This window comes from Rattus norvegicus, chromosome 16 (assembly GCF_036323735.1).
Source record: "Rattus norvegicus strain BN/NHsdMcwi chromosome 16, GRCr8, whole genome shotgun sequence".
NCBI classification, from domain to species: domain Eukaryota; kingdom Metazoa; phylum Chordata; class Mammalia; order Rodentia; family Muridae; genus Rattus; species Rattus norvegicus.
This window is the reverse complement of record NC_086034.1, coordinates 6,762,606-6,787,620: the sequence shown is the minus strand read 5'-3', so window position 1 is coordinate 6,787,620 and position 25,015 is coordinate 6,762,606. Positions and strand designations below refer to the sequence as shown.

General features: G+C 49.3%; 1 protein-coding gene across 6 annotated transcripts in view; it reads left to right on the top strand.

Annotated features, from left to right (window-relative positions):
* Nucleotides 1–25,015, top strand: part of Colq (collagen like tail subunit of asymmetric acetylcholinesterase) — a 92,242-nt gene that overhangs the window by 42,872 nt on the left and 24,355 nt on the right. For 3 of the 6 annotated variants that reach the window (NM_019274.3, XM_039094440.2, XM_063275285.1), the window contains exons 2-6: nt 17,128–17,240; nt 17,994–18,092; nt 21,276–21,320; nt 21,657–21,683; nt 23,270–23,341. In NM_019274.3, coding sequence (NP_062147.2) covers nt 17,128–17,240; nt 17,994–18,092; nt 21,276–21,320; nt 21,657–21,683; nt 23,270–23,341 — 356 coding nt within the window. Of the gene's footprint in view, nt 1–1,817; nt 13,494–17,113; nt 17,241–17,993; nt 18,093–21,275; nt 21,321–21,656; nt 21,684–23,269; nt 23,342–25,015 lie in introns of those variants that run through there. The other 3 variants (XM_039094438.2, XM_039094439.2, XM_063275284.1) reach the window with 3 other exon arrangements.

Genomic DNA, 25,015 nt, shown 5'->3' with positions numbered 1-25,015 from the left:
TGGGATGTTGACTGACCTGGTGGTTCTGAATCCTCCTTTTGGGATGGCACATCCACTGTGTGTAGAATCTGCTCCTGTCATCCAGAGTCCATGTCCTCCTACCTCACACCTACCCCACACCTGCCTCACACCTGCCTCACACCTGCCTCACACCTGCCTCACACCTGCCTCACACCTGCCTCACACCTGCCTCACACCTGCCTCACACTTGTCTCACACCTGTCTCACACCTGCCTCACACCTGCCTCACACCTGCCTCACACCTGCCTCACACCTGCCTCACACCCATCTCACTCTTCTCATTGTATCTGCTGCTTTGGGCCCCTCTGGGCATGTGACTGTAAGCCCTGGGGACAGAAGTCCTGCTGGCCTTTCCCTCCCTTTACAGTCTCCAGACTGTCTTTCTAGATTCCAAAGGTCTGCACGGTTGAACTAAAAGGCAGCAGTCCACGGCAGCAATCTCCACAACATGGTTCTGGAGAACAGCAGTCTGTGACAGTGACCCCCTCCCCATAACACAGTGCTGGAGAGCAGCACTCCACATCAGTTTCCCCCCCATAACACGGTCTGGGCTGGGCTCCACGAGCTAGACCCACCTAGCATGGGCAACATTTCAAGTCTTCCTGGTGATCAGAAGGTTTAGCCATAGCTAACCACTGCACTGTAGCCAACCGCAGAATCAGTGAGGCTAAAATGCAGACCCGTGGGACCCGCCAGGAGGTTCTGGTTCTGAGGGTTCTAGGGTGGGGTTAAGCACATGCATCTCTGTGGTGCTTCAGACGCCTCCAGACTTCAGGCCCGCAGTCCACACTGAAAACCACTGCTGCAGCTCACTGCAGGGCTACGTCATTAGCTTCCCGTGGACACAAATCACCTCCAGCTTTCCTACAGTCCCAGAGGACCAAAGTCGGAGATGATTTCCAGTGGGTGGAGGTCAAGGGCCCAAGGAAGACTCCGTTCCCTTGCCATTTTAGAGCTAAGCTGTAGTTCTCAGATTCTTTGCTTCTTTCTGTGTTCATACGCAGCCATGCTACATGTTGCCTCTCACTCTCCTTTCTCAGTCTGCTGTGTTTGTTTGTGATCTTAGGGTATGAACCCAGGGGCTTGTATGTTTTTAGGCAAGCACTTTAACACGTAGCTACCTCCCCAGCCTCCGCCTGGCTCTTAACGGAACACTTGTGATTGCATCTAGGAAGGCAGATAACACAGGATCGCCTCCTCAGTCTAAGTATCTTAGTTACCCACAATGCCCCTTTTCTCACAGAAGGTCACATTTACAACCACTAGGTCTAGACACTCATAGAGGCCACGTTTGCCTCATTCTTTGTTTAGACGCTATGGGATTTGATGTGGAGTGTGGTTGCCAGCAGTTTATTACCCAGTGGGGCAGTTGTTGTGTCCAGATCAGGAAAACCCCAGAGAGACCACCAGGAGCCACAACTCTGATGCAAGCCCATGAGAGTCTTTATTCAAGCTCGAGCTTGGGCCACAAACCTTCCTGATGCAACAGGATAGGAGAGCATCCCCAAGGTCTAGGGGAAGGGGTTTATAAAGGAAAAAAAACCTCAAGCTGGGGTTTCCAAGCCTTGGCATTTTATGTGAGGGTAAAGGAATGTTGGTCTTTCAGCTAATTGGTTTACAGCCACAAGGAGGTAGCCTACATCAAAAAGAGCACCTTGACCTGGGAAAGACATAGGTTTCCTTAGCCCCCTCTGTTATTGTCAGCCATCTGCAGCTGCTGTGTCTATTTTGCCACTGCCAGGGACATTTCATGATTTTTTTTCAGACCTCAAAGGTGGGGGCCATGCCTCCCTAAGGGCAAGTTAACTTAGAATGGAGTCTTAAGCACAAAATGGAGTTTATTCAGCTACCTCAGTTCCTTCACAGTGAAGAAAGTGAAACTCGAAGTTCTGGTGAAGTGTTTGCCTGAACTCGTCACCACGTGGGTCACTGGATTTCAATGCTACTCAGGACCTGGGGAAGACAGGGATCTGGACTAGTTCCAAGCCGAGTCGTGGGGACCAAGCTTTCTCCCCTCCAGTGGCATCAGGAGTAACACTTCCAGTACTCTGCTCCCTGGGGTCAAGGTTTTTGTTTCTCGCAGTAGTATGACTTTAAGCCACTTGCCATCCGTGAGGCTAAAGGACTCACAAATACTTCGTCAGGACGGAGGGGGCTCATTGTGAACAATGTTTATCGCACCCAAACCAAAACTCAAAGTAGCTTTTTGCTTAAAACACGTAGTGAATTAAAGCAAGAAATCCACATTTCTACCACTTTTCGTTTGCAAACGAGGCCTTAAGGAAGGATGGTGCTGGGCAGCTACTCCACGAAGAAGGCTTCCCTTCCCTAGTGATGGGCTTCCCCCGATGTCTTAAAAATATATCTGGCTCTCTCCCATCTGTGAGCCCCAGGCATCTCCCGATTCTCATCCATGCTTATCTCCCCATGGCAACCAACGAAAACATGGGGGGGGTGGGAGTTGCTCGTTTGAGAACTGGGAACAGCTGAAGGAAGCTGGTGGCTGGTGTGGTCTTTCAGTCAACTACTGAGATAAGGACTGAAGAGAGGAAAGAGGGGAGCATGAATGAATCATGCAAGCCCCGCCCCTTCCGACCTCCCCACTTCCGGCCTCTCCTTTTGGACTTCCCCAGGCCCTCCTCCACTCACCCTCTAGCTAGTTCCTTTTGAAGAGCTTGGGAAACCCCTGGCAGCTGTCCTCTTGCTTCAGGGACTTCCCTCTGGGACTCGTGCTCCAGAGAGGCCTTCCTGACTTCAGGCAGAGTGTACAACTCTTCAGTGACAGGGATGGCAGGAGGTAGGGTGACCACAGCCGTTCTACTTACAGAAATCTGCCTATACAACTGGAGCGCCCCTGTTGCGGCGATCCTCGTTCAGTCCAGGGGTGAGCATGTGCCTTATGTGAGGGGACTGGAGGGTCTCGCTATCGGGAGAGGTTGACGCTGGTCGGTGTGCCACTTTGTGCCCATACAGGGTCAACTTATCTTCCACCGCCATCTTTATTGGGGTAGACGTCACCGTGGTCCCTAGAAGCTTCCAAATGCTCCATGATCAGACAGAAACCAAGTTCGCAATATGGAGAGTTAATGTTTGGAGGGATGAAGACTCCAGGGTCTAGAAGGCAGCAGGGTCTTGTGAGAGCCGTATTGGTTTGGCTGACATACTCCCTCAGTAGAGGGATTTCTATAGGAAGCAGAAGTAGACGCCTGAGTCGGCTCAGAGAGAGTTGGGCCCAATGAATGAGCTAATGGACAGTTCTCAGAGGAAGCAAGAATGGCCAACGAATATATGAAAAAAATGTTCACATCCTTAGTCATCAGGGACATGCTAATCAAAACTGCACTGATTTTTTTCACCCCAGTCAGACTGGCTATCATGGGATAACAAGGTGGGGGGTGTGGAGGAACCCTATGTACAGATGGTGGGAAAGCAAAACTCATGAAGCTGCAGTAGAAGTCCATGTGGAGGAACCTCAGAAAACTGAAGATACAGCCACTGTATGGCCCAGCCACACCACTCCTGAGCCCACCCAAAAGGACTGTGTCAGTGTTCTTCCGAGATGCCAGCACACCCATGTTTATTCTAGTCCTAGTCACAGAGACCAAGATACAGAAGCTGGCTAAATGTCCATCTACAGATACAAGGACAAGGAAAAGGTGGTGTGTAAACACAGTGAGGTTTTCTTCAGCCATAATGAACAAAATTACACCATTTTCAGGAAACTGTCTGCAACTGGAGATCATTGTGTGGAGCAAAATAAACTAGATTTAGGCAAATATATTTCTCTCACAAAAGGACTCTAGATGCTATTTATAAACACAGAGATAATATCTGTTTATAACGTGCATAATTATTAAAACATTGTACACACACACACACATATATATACATATATATGAAATAGGAAGGAACCTAGACAGAGGAAGGAAATGGACAGGGAGACAAGGAAGAAAGACAGAAGATAATGTCGCTCACATGCAGAGTCTATGTTTAGGTGCAGTTTGATTGTGTGCAGGTTGTCACAGCTGCAGTGAGTCTATGAGTGCCTCAGCTGTGTCAACTCCATAGCAACCCCACCAGCAGCTCTTGAAGGCTTCCCTGAGGCTTGTGGATGTGTGTGTGCAAATGGCCCGTTTGTAGCCAAGAGTCACTCACTCTCAGCTCTTTGAGTTCTGAATCTCTGTATGAACCATTACAGGAGGCAGTTCCCCCAAACCTGTGGATAGAAATGGAAACATGTCAGGGCAGTTTGTTGCTCAACCATTTAGCAAAGCAACAGTATGAGGGACAAAGATGTGTGTTCTCTCCCCTCATGTGTGGAACACACACACACACACACACACACACACACACAAAGACTATTTTGGAGAAGAGAGGAGACCAACAAGAGTAAAAAGTAAAAAGGGGGACAAGGAATGGCAGGGACAGGTACATATGAGTAAAATGAATTATAATTATATATATCAAACATGATAAAACCCCATTATTTTGTATGCTAACTTAAAAATTAATAAAAAGGAAAAGTAACTATCTAAGAAAAAGTAAACACATTTATATCTTATACTGTAATTAATTACAAACTAGTTAAATAGAAAATACCGGGATAGATATATTTTAAATATTAAATAGGTACTGTAAAATTATTAAAAGAAAGCTTACGAGATTATATATATCCCCCACTGAAAAATGTGTGTCACAGCTGGACACTCATTGGTTAAGAGCACTGGTCTTTCCAAGGACCCAGGTTCAATTCCCAGAACCCCCATGGCAGCTCACAGTATCCCCTGACTCCATTTCCAGGGCTTCTGACACCCTCATACATACAGGCAAAACACCAACAGATACAAGATAAGTTCTAGCTGGGCAGTGGTGGCACACGCCTTTTATCACAACACTCTGGAGGCACAGGCAGGGACTCAAAGTTCCTAGTTCAAAGACAGCCTGGTCTAAAGAGTGAGTTCTAGGACAGCCAAGGCTACACAGTGAAACCCTGCCTCATAAAAGTAAAGAGAGCGAGAGCGAGAGCGAGAGCGAGAGAGAGAGAGAGAGAGAGAAAAAATGTTTGAGGCCTTAACAAACTGAGAGAAAAGAAAGGAAGGAGATGAAGAGGGGTGGGGGGAGGAAGAGGAAGAGTAGTCATATAGTGGGATATAACTCTCCTTATTGATAAGAAAAAAGAATTAGTTCCAGCAGCCCCCTGAAGAAGGTGGGAAGGTTCTGCAGCATGTGACAGTGTCATCCACTGTGAGGGAATCGTAAATGAGAACCATAGGACCATGCTATGTCTCACTTCTCACAGCTATGGCAGTGGGCTGTCCGTGACAGCGCTGAGACAGACAGACAGACAGACGCTTTCATCCCCTGCTCCTAGGAAGGAAGGTTGGCTGCCGACACTTTGTGGAGTGAAGCAGACAGCACGTGCAAACCCCACGCCCTGACTGGTGTAAATCCTCTCATACACAAAGCGTAAAGGAGCAGGAGGTGGTTTTGTGGCCTCAGTTGCGTGAGTGTTTGCAAGCTGCCCCCTTGCACATCAAAAGGAGAAGAGCAAGCAAATTTTGGTTCTTTGGAGTGAAGAAATATTACAAAGCTGAATAAAAGAATGCGTGTGCCTTGTATACAGTGCGGCGGCCTCTGCAGCCACCTCAGCCAGCAGCGTGATGGTCCCTGGGAGGCCAGTTTGGTTCAACATAACTAGGCAGTGTTTGTACATAACTAGCCAGTGTTTGTACATAACTAGCCAGTGTTTGTACACAACTAGACAGTGTTTGTACATAACTAGCCAGTGTTTGTACATAACTAGCCAGTGTTTGTACATAACTAGCCAGTGTTTGTACACAACTAGCTAGTGTTTGTACATAACAACTAGCCAGTGTTTGTACATAACAACTAGCCAGTGTTTGTACATAACTAGCCAGTGTTTGTACACAACTAGCTAGTGTTTGTACATAACAACTAGCCAGTGTTTGTACATAACAACTAGCCAGTGTTTGTACATAACAACTAGCCAGTGTTTGTACATAACCAGTCAGTGTTTGTACATAACAACTAGCCAGTGTTTCTACATAACTAGCCAGTATTTGTACATAACAACTAGCCAGTGTTTGTACATAACAACTAGCCAGTGTTTGTATATAACTAGCCAGTGTTTGTACATAACTAGCCAGTGTTTGTACATAACTAGCCAGTGTTTGTTCAAACTTCTGGTGTCTGACCCCGATTAGTATGTTTTAGATATGTTTAAGCACAGCACAAGTTAGTGAAAACTTATTCTGGTGTTTAATTAGCTCAGCCCCATGTGCACCACAAAGCATACTTAAATCTCTTAGAGGAACAAAATAAGCTAAGTCCACAGCGGATGTGACTACATCAAACCTTCTTGTAAAGTCCATAAAGATGAGTGCTACAGGGGTGGGGATTTAGCTCAGTGGTAGAGCGCTTGCCTAGCAAGCGCAAGGCCCTGGGTTCGGTCCCCAGCTCTGAAAAAGGGGAAAAAAAAAAAAGATGAGTGCTACAGATTGCCTGGAGAAAGCTGGCTTATAATAAGGTCTCTGTCACACAGATAGTGTGAAGGTCACCGAGCTATTAACCATGTCTGCTTACAGCTTTCTGGGCAGATAACAGGTTACACATTCCTTCCCTTGAAGGAACAGCACCTTGTGTTTAGTATTCCAGGTTCCCCTAGTGCTTACTGTGAGCACAAAGACCATTGCACCTCCTATGACACAGCGAGACGGAATAATCCTAGGGGTGCGTAGAAAGGGGCTCAAAGGGCTGGGCATGGGAAATCCAAAAGTGCTCCTAGTACTTAGGAAGTGAGGGCAGGAGGATGTCTGCAGTTACAAGGTTACAAAAAGCCTGGCTTTATTTTGGCAACTTGCTCCATTGAAACGTTGTTGCTCAGTGGAGTCCAAAGAGGCAACCCTGTGTCCCCCTAAGTTCTGGAATACAGGGATTCGTGAGTTGGCTAGATACAGTATCTCTGGGCCTTGAGCAGCCAAAGGCTCCGGGAGTCCAGCTTCTCTCCTTTTCACCTGTGGAACTCCCTCACTGCAAGTGAGATAGAAAAAGCATTTAGGGGAAGGGGTTAAGGGAGCCACAGAGTTTTGTATTCCAAGTTTCCATAGTGACGTGTCACTGTGGAAAAATGAAGGCATGGTCTTTCCACCCGGCCACAGCTGTCAGCAGGTGTTGAAAATAACTCACCCTGCAGGCCCAGGGCAGCTGACCTGTGGCCAGATTTCCTGAATAATTGCACAAACTTGGCCTTCCCTGTCAAGCCCAGCAGAAGATTTAATAGTGCCTGTTGATTGATGCCGGCTGCTGTAATCCAATTCTGAGCCAAGGCACAGCCAGCCTCCAGGAGGCTTCTTCATGTTCCTGGCCTCCTAATAACATTGTCTCTCCTCCTCTCTCTCTCCATCCACCACAGGCCATTTGGTCAAATTAGAAGATAAACTCAAAGAAGCAGATGCCTTCCTTTAGATAAGATCCAAAACAACTCCCCTGTGGAAGGAAAGGGGGATGGGTTTGTTTTCTTTTGTTCTTGTGGGCTAAGAAGGCGTTGTTGATATGTGGCTTTAGTTAAAATAATAACAACCAGGAGGTGGCGCTCTTTCACCCTTGTGGCTCCTCTCAAGGGGTGTGTGTGTGTGTGTGTGTGTGTGTGTGTGTGTGTGTGTGTGTGGCAGGGGTTGGGGGTCTTGTCCTCATGATGAGTGGCTGCAAACTCCCAAAGCATTGACACCTAAGTTCTGTGTAGCCTCAGTGTCCCCAGATTGGTCAACAGAGGCTCAAGGCAGGCTGACCTGCCTTAACCTTTATCTCGGGGTTCTAAGTAGCTTGTTTTCTCTTTTTAGTATTATAACTATTTTCAAAAAATTCAACAGGAATTGTGAAAAGAATCATTCAGGAGTCACCAGTATTCAGCTCACTGCTCTGGGCTAAACAGTGCCCCCCTTAAGTCACCAGTATTCAGCTCACTGCTCTGGGCTAAACAGTGTCCCCCTTAAGACTCCTCTCCTCTACCCACGGCCTGTACATCAGAGTGGAACTGTTAAGGCCAAGGGGGTCTTTAAAGAAGCAACTGAGTTAAACAAGGCCTGAGGGTGAGCCCTAATCCACTCTGACAGTGGCCTGATGAAAAATTAGGCTTTGGCATACCAAGAGAGACCAGGGACACAGGCACAGAGGAGATGAGTGGAGGGGCACAGCAAGATGGCACCTAGTTGCCCACAAGTCAATGAGGAAGGGCACAGGAGAATCTAACCCGTCAACACGTTGACTTTGGCCTTCTGGTGACCAGACTTGTAAGGCATGAGGGGGTGTTAATGAAGCCACCTGGTCTGAGACGGGCGGGCAGTAGCCGGGAGGGAGGTAGCCAGCTACCTCCTAGAGAGGTAGAGATTGCTCCGAATGGCGGGGAGCTGCTGGCCCACGGAAGCAGTGGGAAGAACGGGAAGGGTGGAAGTGGCTGCAGAGCTGTCCACCAAGCTTGGCTAGGGCGGCTGTGGGACGCTGCCTCCTCACAGGGTTCTGCGCAAAATTCCTTATGCACTCCAGTCTGCTCTAGCTCTATAGCCCAGACCCATTAACATGGTTTCACCAAGAGTCATTTTCCCCTTCGCCAAATGGAAATGGTCAGCCAAGAGGACGAACAACAGAATGTGTGCAAAGTGCTGATCCAGATCACCATTATTTGAGGGTAGAAGAGGCACAGGCATTTAAGAAATATTTGAGGACTCCAGTAGAATGTAGGGCTATCCTACCAGAGCACTGGATCTGGAGACAGAATTTAATACATTTCAAGGCCTTTGCCATTGGCGTAAAGACTAGCCCAGAGGGAAACAAAGGTTTAGATCAGCTCCAGTACAAGGACAAGTGGGGACTTACAGCCAAGGAACCAGCTGGATGGGTGGATGGATGGAAAGGTACTGAGAAGAGACCTTAGGGGATTCTGGCAGAACCAGCTCGGGGGGTTTTGCAGGCCAGAGTCATTCAGTGTCAAGGGTGGCAATGAGGACTTGACCTGATGATGCCAAGGATGAGGAATTCCTTTAGACTGATTAACTGGGGGAGGGAGAGGCGGCTACAACTGTGAGAACGGATGTAGGAGCCCAAATTCAAGCTGGAGTCTTAGTCAAGAGAGGGAGGCAGGGAGGTTTGGCCAAAACTTGGTCAAGGGGAGGGGGCAGTCTTTGCCAGTAGGCGTCTTTGACCCATCTCACTGCCCATCAAAGTCTGAAGATGGGACTATAGATTTGAAGGGGTCTAGGACTGGTGGGATCCCACACTCTGCTCCCAAACATGGTGTGTGTGTGTGTGTGTGTGTGTGTGTGTGTGTGTGTGTGCGCGTGCACACGCATGATGACACAAGGTCAAGGGTCCGCTCTCAGGAGTTGATTCTCTCTTTCCACCATGTGGTGCCTTGGGCCTGAACTTTGATTGTCAGGGTTGGTGACAAGTGCCTAAATCACTGAGCCATCTCAACGACTCTTTCCCTTGAACTGTGAAATAGGGTCTCACTATGTAGCCCAGGCTGACTCACAACCCTCCTTCCTCAGTCTCTAGAGTGCTAGGATTACAGGATCATAGCTGTTCACCACCATATCTGGCTCCAGCGTAGACGCCTTCGCCTCATATAAGAACTTGGGTGCCCGGGGTCAGGTGCTGGAAGTAGGGTGGCTCACAGATATCTATCTGAGCAGCAGTAGTAGGAGAGCCAGAGGAGGCAGACGCTGTGACAGAATCCATTTTGGCTGTGAATGTCAACTACAGGCCCCTGTACAACAGTGGGGACTGGAAGGTCTGGAACGGTGCCCGAGGAGGCAGAGCTCCAGAAGTGGTCTTCTGGCCTGGTTGATAAATCCCAGAGCCACAATTAAGACAAAGCACTGTGAATGTGACACCTGTTGACAGCGGCAGGATGGGCCAGAAACTGATTATGAATGTGGCTTTGCAGGCAGCTCGTCGGTAGTAAGCTGGGCCTGGCCCACACATAGGAGTGAAGCTAAGGGCAAGACTTGATACCGGGGAGGAGGGCTCACCTCTAGTTATCCAGGGCCTTGTGGAGGGTCCCCCTTGTCCAGGAAGTACAGCCTCTATAGAGTGAAGCAGGAGAGAGCTCAGAGCTCACCTTTCATATGCAGGGAACATAAGTCATTCCCATTCAAACAGCAGTTTCCGGCCAGGGATCTTGACCAGGGATCCTAAGTCCCTGGCTGCTAGGAGCTTGGGGAGCAGCAGGAAGGTGGAGATGTGCCTAAGTGTTTGACTTAAGGAAATGCCGCTGTGGGTGCCTGAGAAGACAGAGGACAAAGACAGTAGGTGAATGAGATAGAAAAAGAGTGGTCAAAAGACATACACGGAAAGATGCAGGTCACAAACTCGCAGCCCGTTATGAAGATCAATAGAAATTGGGAGCCAGCCAGGGCCCAGTGTCTGCAGAAGCCCGTTGCCTTGCTTTCACAGTAGTGTCGTGTCCGGCTGAGCTGGCTACATAAGTAAACCTTTAAAAAGAAAAAGTTTGGGGTTGGGGATTTAACTCAGTGGTAGAGCGCTTGCCTAGGAAGCGCAAGGCCCTGGGTTCGGTCCCCAGCTCTGAAAAAAAGAACCAAAAAAAAAAAAAAAAAAAGAAAAAAGAAAGAAAAAGTTTAATGTTGGGATCTGGAGAGACGGCTCAGCAGTTAAAAGCACATGTTGCTCTTGCCAGGGACCCAGGTTCTACTCCCTGCACTCACACAGTGGTTCACCACCATCCACAACTCCAGTTCTAGGAGATCTGATGCTTTCTTCTTAGCTCTGAGGGCACCAAGCACGTACTGGGTGCACATTAATGTATGCAGGCAAGGCATTCATACATGAAATAAAGTGAATACATATATTTTTTTAAAAAGTTTGGTGCTACGTGGTTAAAAAAAAAAAGATTTTTGCGGTGAAACTGGGCAAAACATCCAAGGGCTGAAAAACGTCCATGATGCTGGGGGGGAAATGAAGATCTAATCAGACGTGGTGGCAAAGCCTGCTATCCCAGCATGGAGAGGGCAGGCAGGGGAATTACTTGAAATACTTAACTACACAGTGAGTCTTAGGATACCTTGGGTTACAGAATGAGACTTCTCCAAAGAAAGAAAAGGATTAGGATTAGGAGGAGGAGGACTAGGATGAGGAAGAGAAAAACAAAGAGGGGGAAGCAGGAGGAGGAAGAGGAGGAGGAAGAGAGGAGGAAGAGAGACAACAAGGGGACAGTCTTAGTTACTTTTCTATTGCTGTGACAAAACACCATGACCAAGGCAACTTACAGAAGAAAGCATTTAGCTGGCCCCGGCTTCAAAGGATTAGATCCATGACGGTAGAGCAGAGTCAGGGCAGCAGAACCAGCTGATAGCTCACATCTGGGCAAGCAAGAGGTAGAAGAGAACACAGCAGAACCTCAGGCTGCCCACCTAACCCCAGTGACACACCTCTCCCACAAAGCTAACCCTGATCCTTCCCAAGCCAACCCATCAACTAAGGATGGAGTATTCAAGCAAATGAGCCTGGGGGGCCACTCTCATTCAAACCATCACATCAACATGGCCGCACAGGGAAACCGGGGAAGACCTGCAGGTGCTATTGTCCAACTGTTGGGCCTCTGAACTGAGTGTGCCCTGTCCTTGCGCTGCTGGCTCTGAGGTCTTAGACCTGGTTCCCAGAGGAACTGAGCCCAAGCCTTTCTCTCTCCCTCCTCCCCGCTTTATGCCAGAAAAATCTCTGCTTTTAAGGCTCATCTCAGATGCCCACCCCTTCCAGGAAGCCTGTTCTGACTACTCACTTCATTCTCTCTCCAACTATCTCTTCCTCCCGTAATCCCCTCCAGACACCCCTAAGCCTATGCTCCCCTCTTTCATCCTGACCAAGTTACCCAAAAATAGGTTAATAAAGAGCCCTCGTCTGTGCCAGAAATGGGAAAGCCTTGGTTCCAGTCCTTCCGGATGAGTAGCAGAGTAGCTTATGCAACACCCACTTTACAGGTGAGAAAGCTGAGGCTCAGATAGATGAAGCATCTTGCTCAGAGGCAATAGCCATTGGGTGCCAAGCCCAGGAGTTCAGGATCGGGACTGTTAATGCGGCCCGGAGCAGCACACTCCTGAGCCCAGATATTAGGTCTGGTCACTGCGTGTCCACACCGTTGGCCTTCTCTAACGAGTTCCCAGAGGATGGTGCATACAATGAATGGATCTAGTCACCGAGCTTAACTTTCCTTTGGTGCTTCAGGGCTGGGGTTGGCAGACTACATTTTGGGGGCCGAATCCAGCACCCCTCCTATTTTTATAAATAAAGTGTTATCAGAACCTGGTCACACTTATCTTTAGATATTGTCCATGACTGCTTTTTATACTTAATAGCAAAGTTCTTCGACACAGACTATGTAGCCCATGAATCCTGAAACATTTAATATTGGTCCTTTGTAGAATAACTCTGCTCCTCTCGTTACAAAGCTCATCACCAAGCTCCTTAAGTCAGTGCTTATTACTAAGTACCAATAAGTCAGTGCTTGTTACTAAGTACCAATAACCTTATCTTTTATGGTTTAGAATATTACGTGTGTTCATGCTTTGGGCATATTTCAGTGGATATCTGGCATGTGCCACTTTGTTATTTTATAGACAAGGTTCTTATAAAAAAAAGATTTGAGACTGGGAATGTAGCTCAGTGGTAGACTACATGCTTAGCTTGCATGAGGTCCAGGTTCAACTCTCATGGTCTTTGGAAAATACATATATGTATGTGTATGTGCATATGTATATTTATTTACATATGTGAAGACTACGTAGCTACACACACACACACACACACACACACACACACAGGTAGAGTTTGTGTTCTGTTATTTTGCATGTGACTTTTTGGCAGCGCCTTGCTAGATTTAGCAAACACTGAGCCAGGCAGATCTTCCCTGAAGCAGAAGAGGGCAGAGTCTCCATGGACACCCTCTGTGGGATGTGACTCTGATGCATGCTGAACAGTATTGATGAGGCAGTTTTGAGGCAAATGAAAAGCCTCCTGGTTCACAGATTGTGCTGTCTCCTCTTTGCGGTGTCTGAGGTGATCATTGTACGGAGCTCCCAACCTCCCATCCTGCTAGGGTAGAGGCTACTGTGTCTTCACGTTCTGCCCTGCAGGAGCATCCTGAGCGGTTAGAGCTGCCTACCCAGCCCAGCTCCCTGGACCTCAGGACTGGCCCCAGAAAGGCTGGCATCTGGGGCAGGAGCAACATCAAAGCAGGGATTGGCCAACTCCCACCACAAATGCCAAGCAGGCCAGGCGCGGGCAGCACTCCGGGGCGTGACAAATCTCAGCCTGTCTCTAGCTTGTGTTCCCCGGGGCCAGTCTGCCTTGGGCTTGCCACATGATGATAGGTCTGTCATTCAGCTTCACTCCTCTTCTCCTCATTGTCTCGGGACTTCTCTGTCACTCAGCTGGCTACTGGGGTAAGTGTTTGTGTGTGTGTGTGTGTGTGTGTGTGTGTGTGTGTGTGTGTGTGAGAGAGAGAGAGAGAGAGAGAGAGATGGAGAGAGAGAGAGAGAGTTTGAGAGACAGAGAGAGAGAATATGCATGTATTATTTTTTAAAAAAAGACTTGAAAAGTAGGCTTGTCCTGGTAGCATCAGCAGACTTGAAACTTGAAACTTCTCAGTGAGCGTTAAGATGGCAGGGTGAAGGGATAGGACGGAGTCCGCGGGGGCCTTGCTTGCATGCTTATGTGTGTGAAGTTCTTTGTTGTCCCTCTTGTGACCTTGACTCCAGAGTGGCCGGCAGCTGCTGTCCCTCCCCTTGACTTTGCAGTAAAACAGTGCTCTGTGGTCCACAACTCCCCCTGGCATTAGGTGGCTGGGGTGCTCGCCATCATTCCCGGCCAACTGGCTTGGGTGATGTGGCTCAAAGACAGCAGCCACCAAGCCACCAGATCGCTTTCTTTGCAGGTGTGTCCTCCCTTGCTGCTTACGCTCATACAGGTGCAAGCCTTGGCTGATGCAAAGTCCCAAGGAGGCGGGCTTCTTTGGATCTGTGCAGTGTGGGCAAGTTTGGGCAAACTGCAGCCAGCTAGCAAGTGAAGAATGTCACTGTTGCTGGGCCTTGCAGCCTATCATGGGTGTTCCCAGAGACACCATGGAACATGTGTCTCTCACTTTCTCACTTGTTCTCCCCACTCCCCCAACAGGCGGGGGAGAAGTGGACAGGCTCCCACCCTAGGCTCAGACAGGTACAGCATCACTAGCAGAAGGCTGCACTCGGCCTTTTCCAGCCCAAGGTGGGCTTTCTTCCCTGGCTGCTTCCTTTGCTGGCTGTGGTGACACACTGGCTCGCCTTGAGGGGTGGCACTTGGTGTGAGAAGTTGGAATAGGAACCTGGTGGTCTGCTGATGGACTTGTCATGTAATGTAGGGAAAATGAGAGATAGACCCAGTGGCGATCCTGGCACTACACCTCCTGTCATCGGAGGTGGTATGGGCCAAACTCTCGATGGTACAGAAGAGGAAACTGAGTCCTTGGGTTGAGGAAGTGAGTGTACGGGGGCGCCACATGCACTCCAGACTCAAACTCTTAGATGCAAGTTCCTGCATTTCCAGGAGTCCATTGGTGTGGATCGATTTCCAAGAATGTGCCTCAGTTTCTCAAAACAAAGCAGGGAAAAGGCTCCTTTCCAATGAGGGGGAAAAGAAACAAAAAACAAATGCTTGCCAAAACCTTCATTGGTCAATTGCCTATCCTCGGGTAGAGCAATACCGGGAGATACAATGGCGTCAGTATCAATAAGTGAAGACCAGTGGTCCTGGAGTCCCTTGGTAGTTGACATTGCTGAGGCAGAGCCATGCACGTGGTGGTATAGCAAGTCACAACAGGCACCACGAGCTACACGCCCAACAGTTTCCATTACAATGGAACCTTCTGGGACTCTTCCAGGCTGGACCCTGAGCTTGGGTACTGTTCCCAGGGAGACAGCACAAGCCTGGGAGAGATACATAGGGCCATTCAGCACCAAAATAGACATGTGAAGCCCTGGCTTAGCTGACAGGGAGAGCGAAGAGGGGAAGCTACTCCCAGACGCATCCACCTGATGGAAATACTCAGTGCTGGAATGAGCTGTAAATAAACCAGACTGTGCTAAAAACAAACAGCTCCTGGGGCTGGGGGAGGGGCAGAAGGCGGAGGCCCTACACCTGCTGGCACAAAGTAGGTCAAAGGGGGAGGAAGGGATGGGGGGCGGGTAGAGTAAAGGCCGATGCTTTGGCAGCAAAAGCAGCTGATAATTTATGTTCGCTGGAGATGCCTCTCATTTCCAGGAAGAAGCAGAAGTGATTGCCTTGAGAGACCCAAGATCTTTCACTAGGGGACTTCCAGTGTGCTGGACAGGCAACATTAGAGACCATATATGGCCTTGAAAATCAATGGTCATGGTGCAAACTAACCACATGGCCCACCCAGCTCCCAGGTGTCCCTTCCAGGAGGGCTGCAGCCCTGCTGTCTACTGAGACAAAAGGCAGGCAAGGGAACCTGGATCTGGAGGGGCTCTAACAGGCTTCAGTGGCTAATGTGTACCTGCCGTCCTCTTCAATAGCCCAGCATAGCATGGAGAAACCAACGTTGTCCACTCCTGGCTTCCCGATGCTGGCCAAGAGCTGGTGATAGTTTGAAAACATAACTATCAAACCAAGAAAGAGAATGGTGGAGAGTGGAGGGATGGCTCTGTAGTTAAGAGTGATGTCTGCTCTTCCAGAGGACCAGGGTTCAAATCCCAGCGCCTCTGTGGAGGCTATGTCCCAGGTCCAGGAGATGCCCTCTTCTGGCTGTCTCAAACACTGCATGGGCGTCATGCACAGATGGAGCTCAGGGATGTGAGGCATGGGGAGACACACCTAGGCTTGTTCTGTGAGGTCAGAGATCCAGGAATCTGAGGTCCAAGCTAGGAACTGGAAAAATATGGCTCTCCTTGTTGTCGTTGCTACAAGCATTCTAGGTCACCTGCACTTTCTGTTAGTGAAATCCTAGAAGTGAAATCGCTGAGCCGTACCTTCTGTCCACATCCGGCTTTAATAGAAAACACCACGCAGTTTCCCAAAGACCATACCGATTTCCATTCCTACCTGCTAGAATAGGATAACAGTTCTGATTGCCCCCGCTCCTTGCCATATTTTTCTCCTGTCCCTTTTCACTGTAGCCACTCTGGTATGTAAGCATCAGTACCACCTCATGCATACCAGTGACACTCGGCGGAATGGGTAAGAACGTTCTGGTCTAGCCACACAGCAGAACTCTGTAAGAACTGTAATTACAGCCTGTTCTGCTCCCTCGAGTGCTGTGTTGAGAAGGAGAAGACAGACATAGGGATTCACGTTGTGAAACTCAATTTGCTTAAAATATAAACATCCTCCTGATGCATCCCTAGTGTTAAGATCCAGCGGTGTGTGGGGAGTGCGGAGGTTAGAGGTTACGGGCCTCTGCAGCTGGCAGGGTTTTTCTAGCTCTGAGGTGCTGTCGTCTAGGCTCTGTTCTCTTTGTAGAACTCTACTGTGTTACAGTGTGGGATCTAAGTCTTTTTACCTTAACACCGGCCACATATTAAGGCCAAACATAGATAAGACTCTGTGAAAATCAAATATGTAGAAGTCTAGTGGCCCATTCACCTCCTCGTGTCAGGAATTTGGTTACCTACATAATGAGACTTTTACGTGGGACTCGTTAGCAAGTGGAGCATCCGCCATGGCTCTGAGCACCTTGGAGTCAACACTGCCTCCAGCCCTGGTTACCTCCCTGTTTCCTGAGGACAGCATCACACGCACTTCCTCTGCCCAACTTTGGGACCATGATAGGTCTGTCTAAACTTTGCATTCCTTGCCACACTTACAGAGTTAGTTTCTGAAGGGGAAAAAGACACACACAGCATCTGGGACATTTCCCTTCAGCAGAGGCAAGAGAGGGTCTGTGTATGTCGTCATTGCCTCGAGGTGATGAACGGGGGTCTGCTCCGATGTCAGGTGACCATGTATGTGCCCCCTGAGCATGGTGGGCATGACGCAGATGACCGTCCTACCCCGTGCTAAGGAACAGCAGTTTTCTCTGAACAGCCCTTCCTGGCCTGGATCAGAAGAAACGAGGCAACCACAAAGCATGCTGCCTACTGATGCCCCCGCCACCCCCACTCTTCCCACCGCCATTCTTCAGAGGCAGCCGAAGCCCGGTGAGTACGCTGGACTCGGTGAGTGAAAAATCTCCAGACTCCGCCACGTCAGCCCCATTCCCGGCTCGACATGGTCACCTCAGAACCCCATTTAAGAGGGGCAGCTCTGATGTCACTCGAGGACAGAGGCCTGGAGTGGGCATTGTGTCAGTTGTACCAATTCATTCGCACGTCTGTTCCCTTGCCAGGTCCGGTCTGTGAAGAGGGGACCTTTTTCTCGTCTGGGAGTTAGATGGGACCAGGCTTGGCAGCAAGACACCTCATCTTTTTGAAAACACGAGGGGTTGGGGATTTAGCTCAGTGGTAGAGCGCTTGCTAGGGCCCTGGGTTCGGTCCCCAGCTCCGAAAAAAAGAACCAAAAAAAAAAAAAAAAAAAACACCACGAAGGTGCATTCAGAGGTTCCAAATCCCCATGGGCTGCAGAGTTCCCCCATTTTCATTGCTTTGCTTTAATCAAGCATTCATGGAAATCTGTGCAGTGGGGGCGAGGATGGAAGAAAGAAGACGGAAATGGGAAGTGGAGGATAGAAAAAGAGAAGCAGGCTAGAGAGACACTCAGTAGCAAGCATCAAAATACAGTTAGAGTAAAGCACTGGGATGCTACAGTCTGATACAATGTACTGTCTACTTAAAAGGGAAAAAAACATGGGGGGGGTGCAGAGGTTCCCACTGCATAGAAATATAGCGGGGGCCAGCCAGGAGGCAGCTCTTTCGTTGGTCTGACCTCTAACCCATTGTCACCTTCCTCTGTAGCTTCTCTCCCCAGACATGAAGAATCTTCTGGAACTTGAGGCCTCCCCATCACCCTGCATGCAAGGCTCTCTAGGCTCTCCTGGCCCCCCTGGGCCCCAGGTGAGTTCGCCCTTCCAGGCCCCCTCCTGTGTCTTCGCATAACCCAATGGACACAGCCTCCTAGCGTCTGCCCTGTGATGTGCTGTGCGGCTCCTCTCCAGCCTCGGGGCCCTGAAGAGCCTCTGGGTGAATCCGGCCTCGCCTGTGCAGCCCCTGCCACGATAGATTTGAGGGTCTCACATCATATTTGAGGATGCTGCTTATAGGCGGTGGCTGTTGTCATTGTCATCGGATAGAACGTGACCATCCACCCCACCTGTGGACTAGAAGGTTTCATGCTCAATTCAGGAAAGTGGCTCTCTGAGGGACCTTAGGTTTCCCGGGCTCTGGACTGCTATGAGCACCAGCAGCCCCCAAGCGAGGTACAAGAGAAGATCACTGCTAGAGAAAGAACCTTTGCACTCCGCAGACTCCCATCCCAGGCTGATCTGCTGCCATGAGTTCATGCTGCCAACTGCTCCAAGGCTCTGGGTCCTCCACCAGGAGGAGTAAGAGGATGCCATGAGCTTGTATGTCCCAAGTGTCATCCTAGACGGGAGGCATCGAAATCACCACTCAGCTACTTGACCCTCTCATGGCTTCCTAGCATTAGGGGACTAAAAGCCAAATGTCCTGACCTGGAAGACAAAGTCCCAAGACTCTGGCTCCCTCAGCTTGCACATTCTCCACCTTGAGCTTAGCTATGATGTCTGCCTCTCTTCCTCACGCACTGCAAGCTTGCCTCAGCCTTGGGGTGTGCACTCCAGGGCCCCGCTCAAGTTTTGATGTACTCCTCCTAGTCTCTCAGAGGCTGATTTCCATGTTCCCTCCTTAGAGCCAAGCATAGCTCTAACTCCAGCACTCAGAGGAGGCTGAGGCAGGAGGATTACTATGAGTTTGAGACCAGACTGGAACCCACTATATGAGTTCCAAGACTGCTCGGGGTACAGAATGAAACCCTACCTCAGGGAGCAGAGGAGGGGAAGAGAGGGGAGAGGATGGGAGGGAAGAGGAGGTGGGGTGCAGGAGGGGGAGAGGTGAGCCTTTCACTATTGCCAAGTCTGAGAGTGTGGCTCTGAATGCAGCCCTACCTCTTTCTGTAACTACAGTTTTACTGTCTGTGGCTGCTTGCAGGCCAGCAGGGCAGAGCTGAGGATGTGACAGATGTGGCCCTCCAAGCCTAAGAGAATCACTCTCTGACTTTGTAGAGGAAAAGTTATTGATCCACTTTGGACAGGGACAGGGATAACATCCACCCCACTTCCTAGTCTACCCAACCTGGGGGCTATAACTAGCCTGCTCTCCATAAACATTCATTGACCGTGTGTGATAGCATAATTGTAATCCCAGCACTTGGAAGGCTGAAGCAGGAGGACCCTGAGCTTAAGACTAGCCTGAGACCCTATCTCGAAAACAAAATGAATGAGGAAGCAAACGATAAAATCATCTGTTAGATGTTATAAATGAAAATGGGACCCAGAACTCAGAAGCCAGAGGCTATCATAAAGGGGCTGGGGAGTGCAGGAAGTCCAGGTGAGGTACTGTAAGGTGGACTCCTTTCTTCAGCACCCTTCTCTGATGGGTCTTGATGTGCATGAGAACCAACCAAGCATTTGGAAGGAGGTGGGGGGGGGGTCCTCTGGCCATCTCAGATCAGCAGTCCCAGTCATACTAGTGGACCTCTGAGCTCCCACAAGCCTGAGTCACATAGAGGCTCCTCTGCCCACACACGGAGTCTGTGCAATGTGAGATCTCTAAACCTGCAACTAGCATCATTAGAAAGGCAATCTCACCAGGTGCAGTGGCTTAGGCCTGTAAACCCAGCACTCAGCAGATAGAGGCAGGGAGACTGCCTTGAGTTAGCCATTTTGAGTACCAGGACAGCCAGGGTAAGACTTCTACCACAGCAAAGAAGAAATGGAGGGGGAATGAAGAAAGGAAAAAGGGAGGAAGGGAGGGAAAGAGGGAGGAAGGGAAGGAGGGAGGGAAAGAGGGAGGGAGGGAAGGAGGGAAAAAGGAAAGGAAGGAAGGAAGATCTCGGGTACACGTGTATGTGCGTGCCCACACACACACACACAGACACAGACACACACACAGACACACACAGAAACAGACACAAACACACACACACATTCACACACACACATACACACACCCCTCCATTCGATCAGAATCCATATTTGTTTGGTGCGTGCTAAGCTCGATGATCTTTGAAAACAGTTCTATAACCGTTTCAAGAAACAAAAGTCTTGGAAATAGAAAGCAACTTCCCAACTCTGCCTCCTAAACCAGAAGGCAGATAACCCAAAGGTGGTTCCTCCCAGCTCTGTCTTCCCCTGAGATCCCCGGGAAAGGCAAACAGTCTCAGAGCTCTCCCACTCGCACTGCCCCAGATGACCAAGTGATTGCTCTGGGTTTGGCCTGAACTTTGGGAAATTGTAACGTGAGGACAGGATCGTTTGGACAAGTTTTGGAGAAATCTCACTTGAGACAGGCTGTCATGTTGGTCACTTGTAGACAGTAGGGGTATGGAGGCCAAGGGATTGGGCAGATTACTCTCTGCTATTCCCAGAAATTTGGAAAACAGTCGTGAGCTTTTCAGAGATATGAGAGCAGAAAGCAGGCGCTTCTGGCTGTGAATGTTCAAAACACTGGCGTTTTTACAGCCTCTGCTGGAGCCTCCTGTCTCCCAGATGGGATGGCAGCCATTGTAAACAATGTAACAACTCTTTACCTTTCATTAAGAAAGTCTCTGGCAGGAAAGGATTATTCCGCACCTGGAGCCCACAAATCATTTGTGGAAAATCTTTTTCTTTCCTTTTTTTGTTACTTATAAGACAGGATTTCAAGTAGCCTAGGCTGGCCATGAATACCTGATCTCCCGCCTCCAGTACTCATGTTCTGAGATTACTGGACTGGGCCACCAAGCCCAGCTCCTCCCTGAGGTTATCAGAATCAGTTGCTCTCCATGCAGAACTAAACTTTCTTTCCTGTCAGGGCCTCAGAGAAGTGTAGCCAGAGCACAGAAGGAAGAGAGCCAGCAAGGGGAGTGGGTTGCAGGACTGAGAGGTCCCTGCGGGTGTCCCTGGACCTCCCCTCCCCGACCAGGGTCAGCCTGCTCTGTAAAGGCCCAGTGGCAGTCTCTCCTGCAGTCTCGCCTTGGTCAGACACATGTTTTCTTCACCTCTTTTCTCGGTTGTGTAGGGTCCACCTGGGCTTCCTGGCAAGGCAGGACCAAAGGGAGAAAAGGTATGAACTTCTGCTTTCTAATCAAACCTCACCTTGGTAGCCACCACTTGCTTTCTGGCCATGCCACTGAGAATGTTCTGGTCGGGATTTCAAAACATGTGCACATTCCGTTTTGGCAGATGAGAAGGGCTCCCCATTGAGTGGATGCAGCTATAATAGGGGGTGGCGTTGGTGTGTCCCGCTTCAGGCCGCTGGTATGGCAGGGGTGCTGTAACTGGTCAAGTGACCAACTGATTGACTAAGCCACAGCATGGCCAGGCCTCAGCCCTCCTAAGTTGTCAGTCCCAGAACTCCTCTTTCAAACAACCTCTGTTTATCTGTCTTCTCCATGCACAGGGGGATCTTGGCCGCCCAGGAAGGAAGGTAGGACCCATGCTGTTTTGTCGGGTAACTGTGCTGCGTGTGCATGCAAATGTGTTCAGTGGCAGCCGATACCCTGGGGGAGTGGCGGTGCTGGCGCCCACTGATGACGTCAGCACTGATGACGTCAGCACCCGATGACGTCAGCACGCTCGCCTTTTCTGCCAACGCTTTGGTTAAGAGCTGGAGCACGAGGCTGCTAGCATCTGACCAACCTCTTCCAGAGGCTGCTGGTCACACTTCCCCAGCTTCATCCTGCCACCCAAAGGGGAACTCTCCAAGTCCCCAACCGGTGACACAAAATGACTGTCATCAAACTGGAATAAAGTGTCGGAGTAGACGGGAGTGAAGGTCTTTGCTTTGGACATTCCAGGGGCTCTGAGTGGACTAGCCTCGCACCATCATTAGCGTCAGCGGAAGAGCCAGCAGGCTACGTCACCGAGGTCAGCGAGTGGTAGCTCTTAAAGTTCTTAAGGGATTGAAGGAAGAGCAAATCCATCCTAAAAGATGCCAGTGACTTTATTAGCGACCGAAGCCATAAATGGACCTTTGCGTGGTACAAATAACAAGGCCAGCCACAGCTCAGTGACTGTTGAATGCTGTCCTGAAGAAACTGTGGTGGTAGGAACCTGCAAGGTCTGTGTTGATTAGTAATGTCTGCCATGCCCGTGAGCATGGTCTGTGTTGATTAGTAATGTCTGCCATGCCCGTGGAAGGCAAAAGCAGAGTGAACATGCCAGCACCTGGCATCCCTGAGCTCTCAGCTGAGTTTTTGGAATCCCTAGCTAACTGTGAAGTGAGCCACCAAGTGTAGAGCTCAAAACAGACACCTCCACCCCCCAGTCTCATCCTTGTTCACGAAGGTCATTCTTCTGTAACCCTTAGCTGAGATGGGGTTCTCTGGAAGCAGAGACAGGTACGAGTGAATAGATTATGGAGGAACACTAGCAGGAGGAACCTGCAAAGAGGGGAGAAGGGTGTCACGAGAGTGTGCAGAGGGGAAGTCCAGCTCTAGCAGCCTGAGCTTGGGTGTATCGACAGCCTGTCTGTTTGTCCTTCCTTGACGCCTTCATGGTAAGAGGTCTGTGATGCTGGGTATAGAAAGGGAAGGTTCATAAGTTACCGGGATGTTCCAGTGCCCAGAAGTGAGCTTCATGGATGCAGGCTTTTATGGAAGCCGACAGTGTAGCCACTGATGGATGGTACAGCAAGCAGGCAAAATGCTTCTGAGGGAGTCCCAACAGCATCTGCTGCTGCTCCCAACACTGTCCCAGCTCGTGCCACAGGACAACCTGTGGAGAACTCACAGGAAACAAGTGACAGGCAGGTATGCTCTATAGAGATAATGAAATTTGAGAGACCGAGAAGTTTAGAATCCTGCTGGCCACTGGTCTCCATTTCTTAAGTAAAATAAAATGTTTGGTTTTAAAAATCCAACTCTGTTTGACACGGGTTTTTAAGCCTTCATTCTTGGTAGGGTAGGGATGGGCCCATGTCTGGTGGCCTCATACTCTTATCAGGACCCCAGTTATTCCTGGCTGGAGGGAAGCATACCAAGGTATCTTGACTTTTGTTCTTGGTCTTTGAAGGGTAGACCTGGACCCCCAGGTGTTCCTGGCGAGCCCGGGCCCGTTGGCTGGCCAGGCCCTGAAGGACCCAGGGTAAGTGTCATATATGTTTGGGGCTCATGTAGTATCAGAATATGAGGGGGACGATGGCTACCTTGGGTCAAGCACATCACTTCCTTCAGAGGGAAATAGCTGGAATGCAGCTCCCAGCCCCTAAGTGCTTCTTCTTCCTGTCGCCTGCAGACCTTGGTCAGTGCTGTGACTCTGCTCCTGTAGAGAAACGGGGGCTGCTCCCTTTCTTTCCCAGGATCTCCACTTCCCCTTTGTCCCGAGAATGAGTGTGCTAGTCTGATTTCTCTGAGAGGACCCAAAGGGAACTTGGGTCTGGGAAGCTCTCGCCTGTCCCACCGATCTGACGGGTGGACAGTCCAGGACTCTAGGCAGGCTGGAAGGATACAGATTCCCCTCTGAGAGAGTGCACAAAGCAAACACACCCCCATCTTCCTTTGTCTTGTGTTCCTGCCGCCTGCCACAGACCGCAGGGTGCCGAGGCCATGACCTGAAGATTTGACCAGCAGAAGCCAGGGCAAGGCAAGCGAATATCCTCTGTTGCTCTGCCTTACTGGCTGCATTGGTAATAAATATGAAGACGTCCAAAGGAAATCTTCCTTAAAATAACTACTGTATCTTGAGCTGGAGAGACGGCTCACGGTTAACAGTGATGCTGTTCTTGCAGAGAACATGTGGTTAGTTCCCAGCACCTACACTGTGGCTCACAACCATCTGTAACTCCACTTCCAGGGCATTCAGTGCTCTCTTCTGTCCTCTCTGGACGCTAGGCATGCACATGGTGCACACAAATACACGCAGGCAATTTTCAGTTTACTGTATGGCCAGGCATGGTGCCTCATACACATGGACCCGTACTCAGAAAGCTGAGGTAGGATCACTATGAGTTAGAGTCCAGCCTGGGCTACAAAGCAAGTTCCAGGTCAGCCTGATCTAGAGTAAGATCCTGACTCAAACAGAACAAAAGCCCCACTGTAGAGAGCTAAGCTGTCCATCACGACAACCACAAATAGCTGTGAACCCCTTGAAGTGTGACTAGTATAAATGAAGACCTGAACGTTTCATTTTGACTCACCCAAGTTTTAATTTATAAAACTATTCAGGGCTGGGGAGATATATCAGTCAGTAAAGGTGTTTGCCACCAAGCCTGACAAGCTGAGTTTTATCCCTGGAACCCACATGTGAAAGGAGAAGGCTAACTCTCACAAAAGTTGTCCTGTGACCTCTACATGTGTGCATGTGTGTTGTGTGGGTTTTACACACACACACACACACACACACACACACACACACACACTAAATAAGATGCAATTTTAAAATCTTATTGTATCGTGATTACATGTTGAAGTGACAATTATATTAAATAAAAGTAAAATACTGGCAAGATTAATTTCACTAGCTTAATTTTACATTTAATGGAATTTCTTTTTAAAGATTTATTCGTGTGTGTGTTTTATGTATACAAGTGCTCTGTCTTCAGACACACCAGAAGAGGGAATCAGATCCCATAGCAGATGGTTATGAGCCACCATGTGGATGCTGGGAATTGAACTCAGGACCTCTTGAAGAACAGCCAATGTTCTCAACCACTGAACCATCTCTTCAGGCCTATTTAATGTAATTTATAAAGACACTTGCAATTCAGAATATGTAGCCAGGCGTGGTGATAATATTTCCTGTAATCCTTGAACTCAGAGG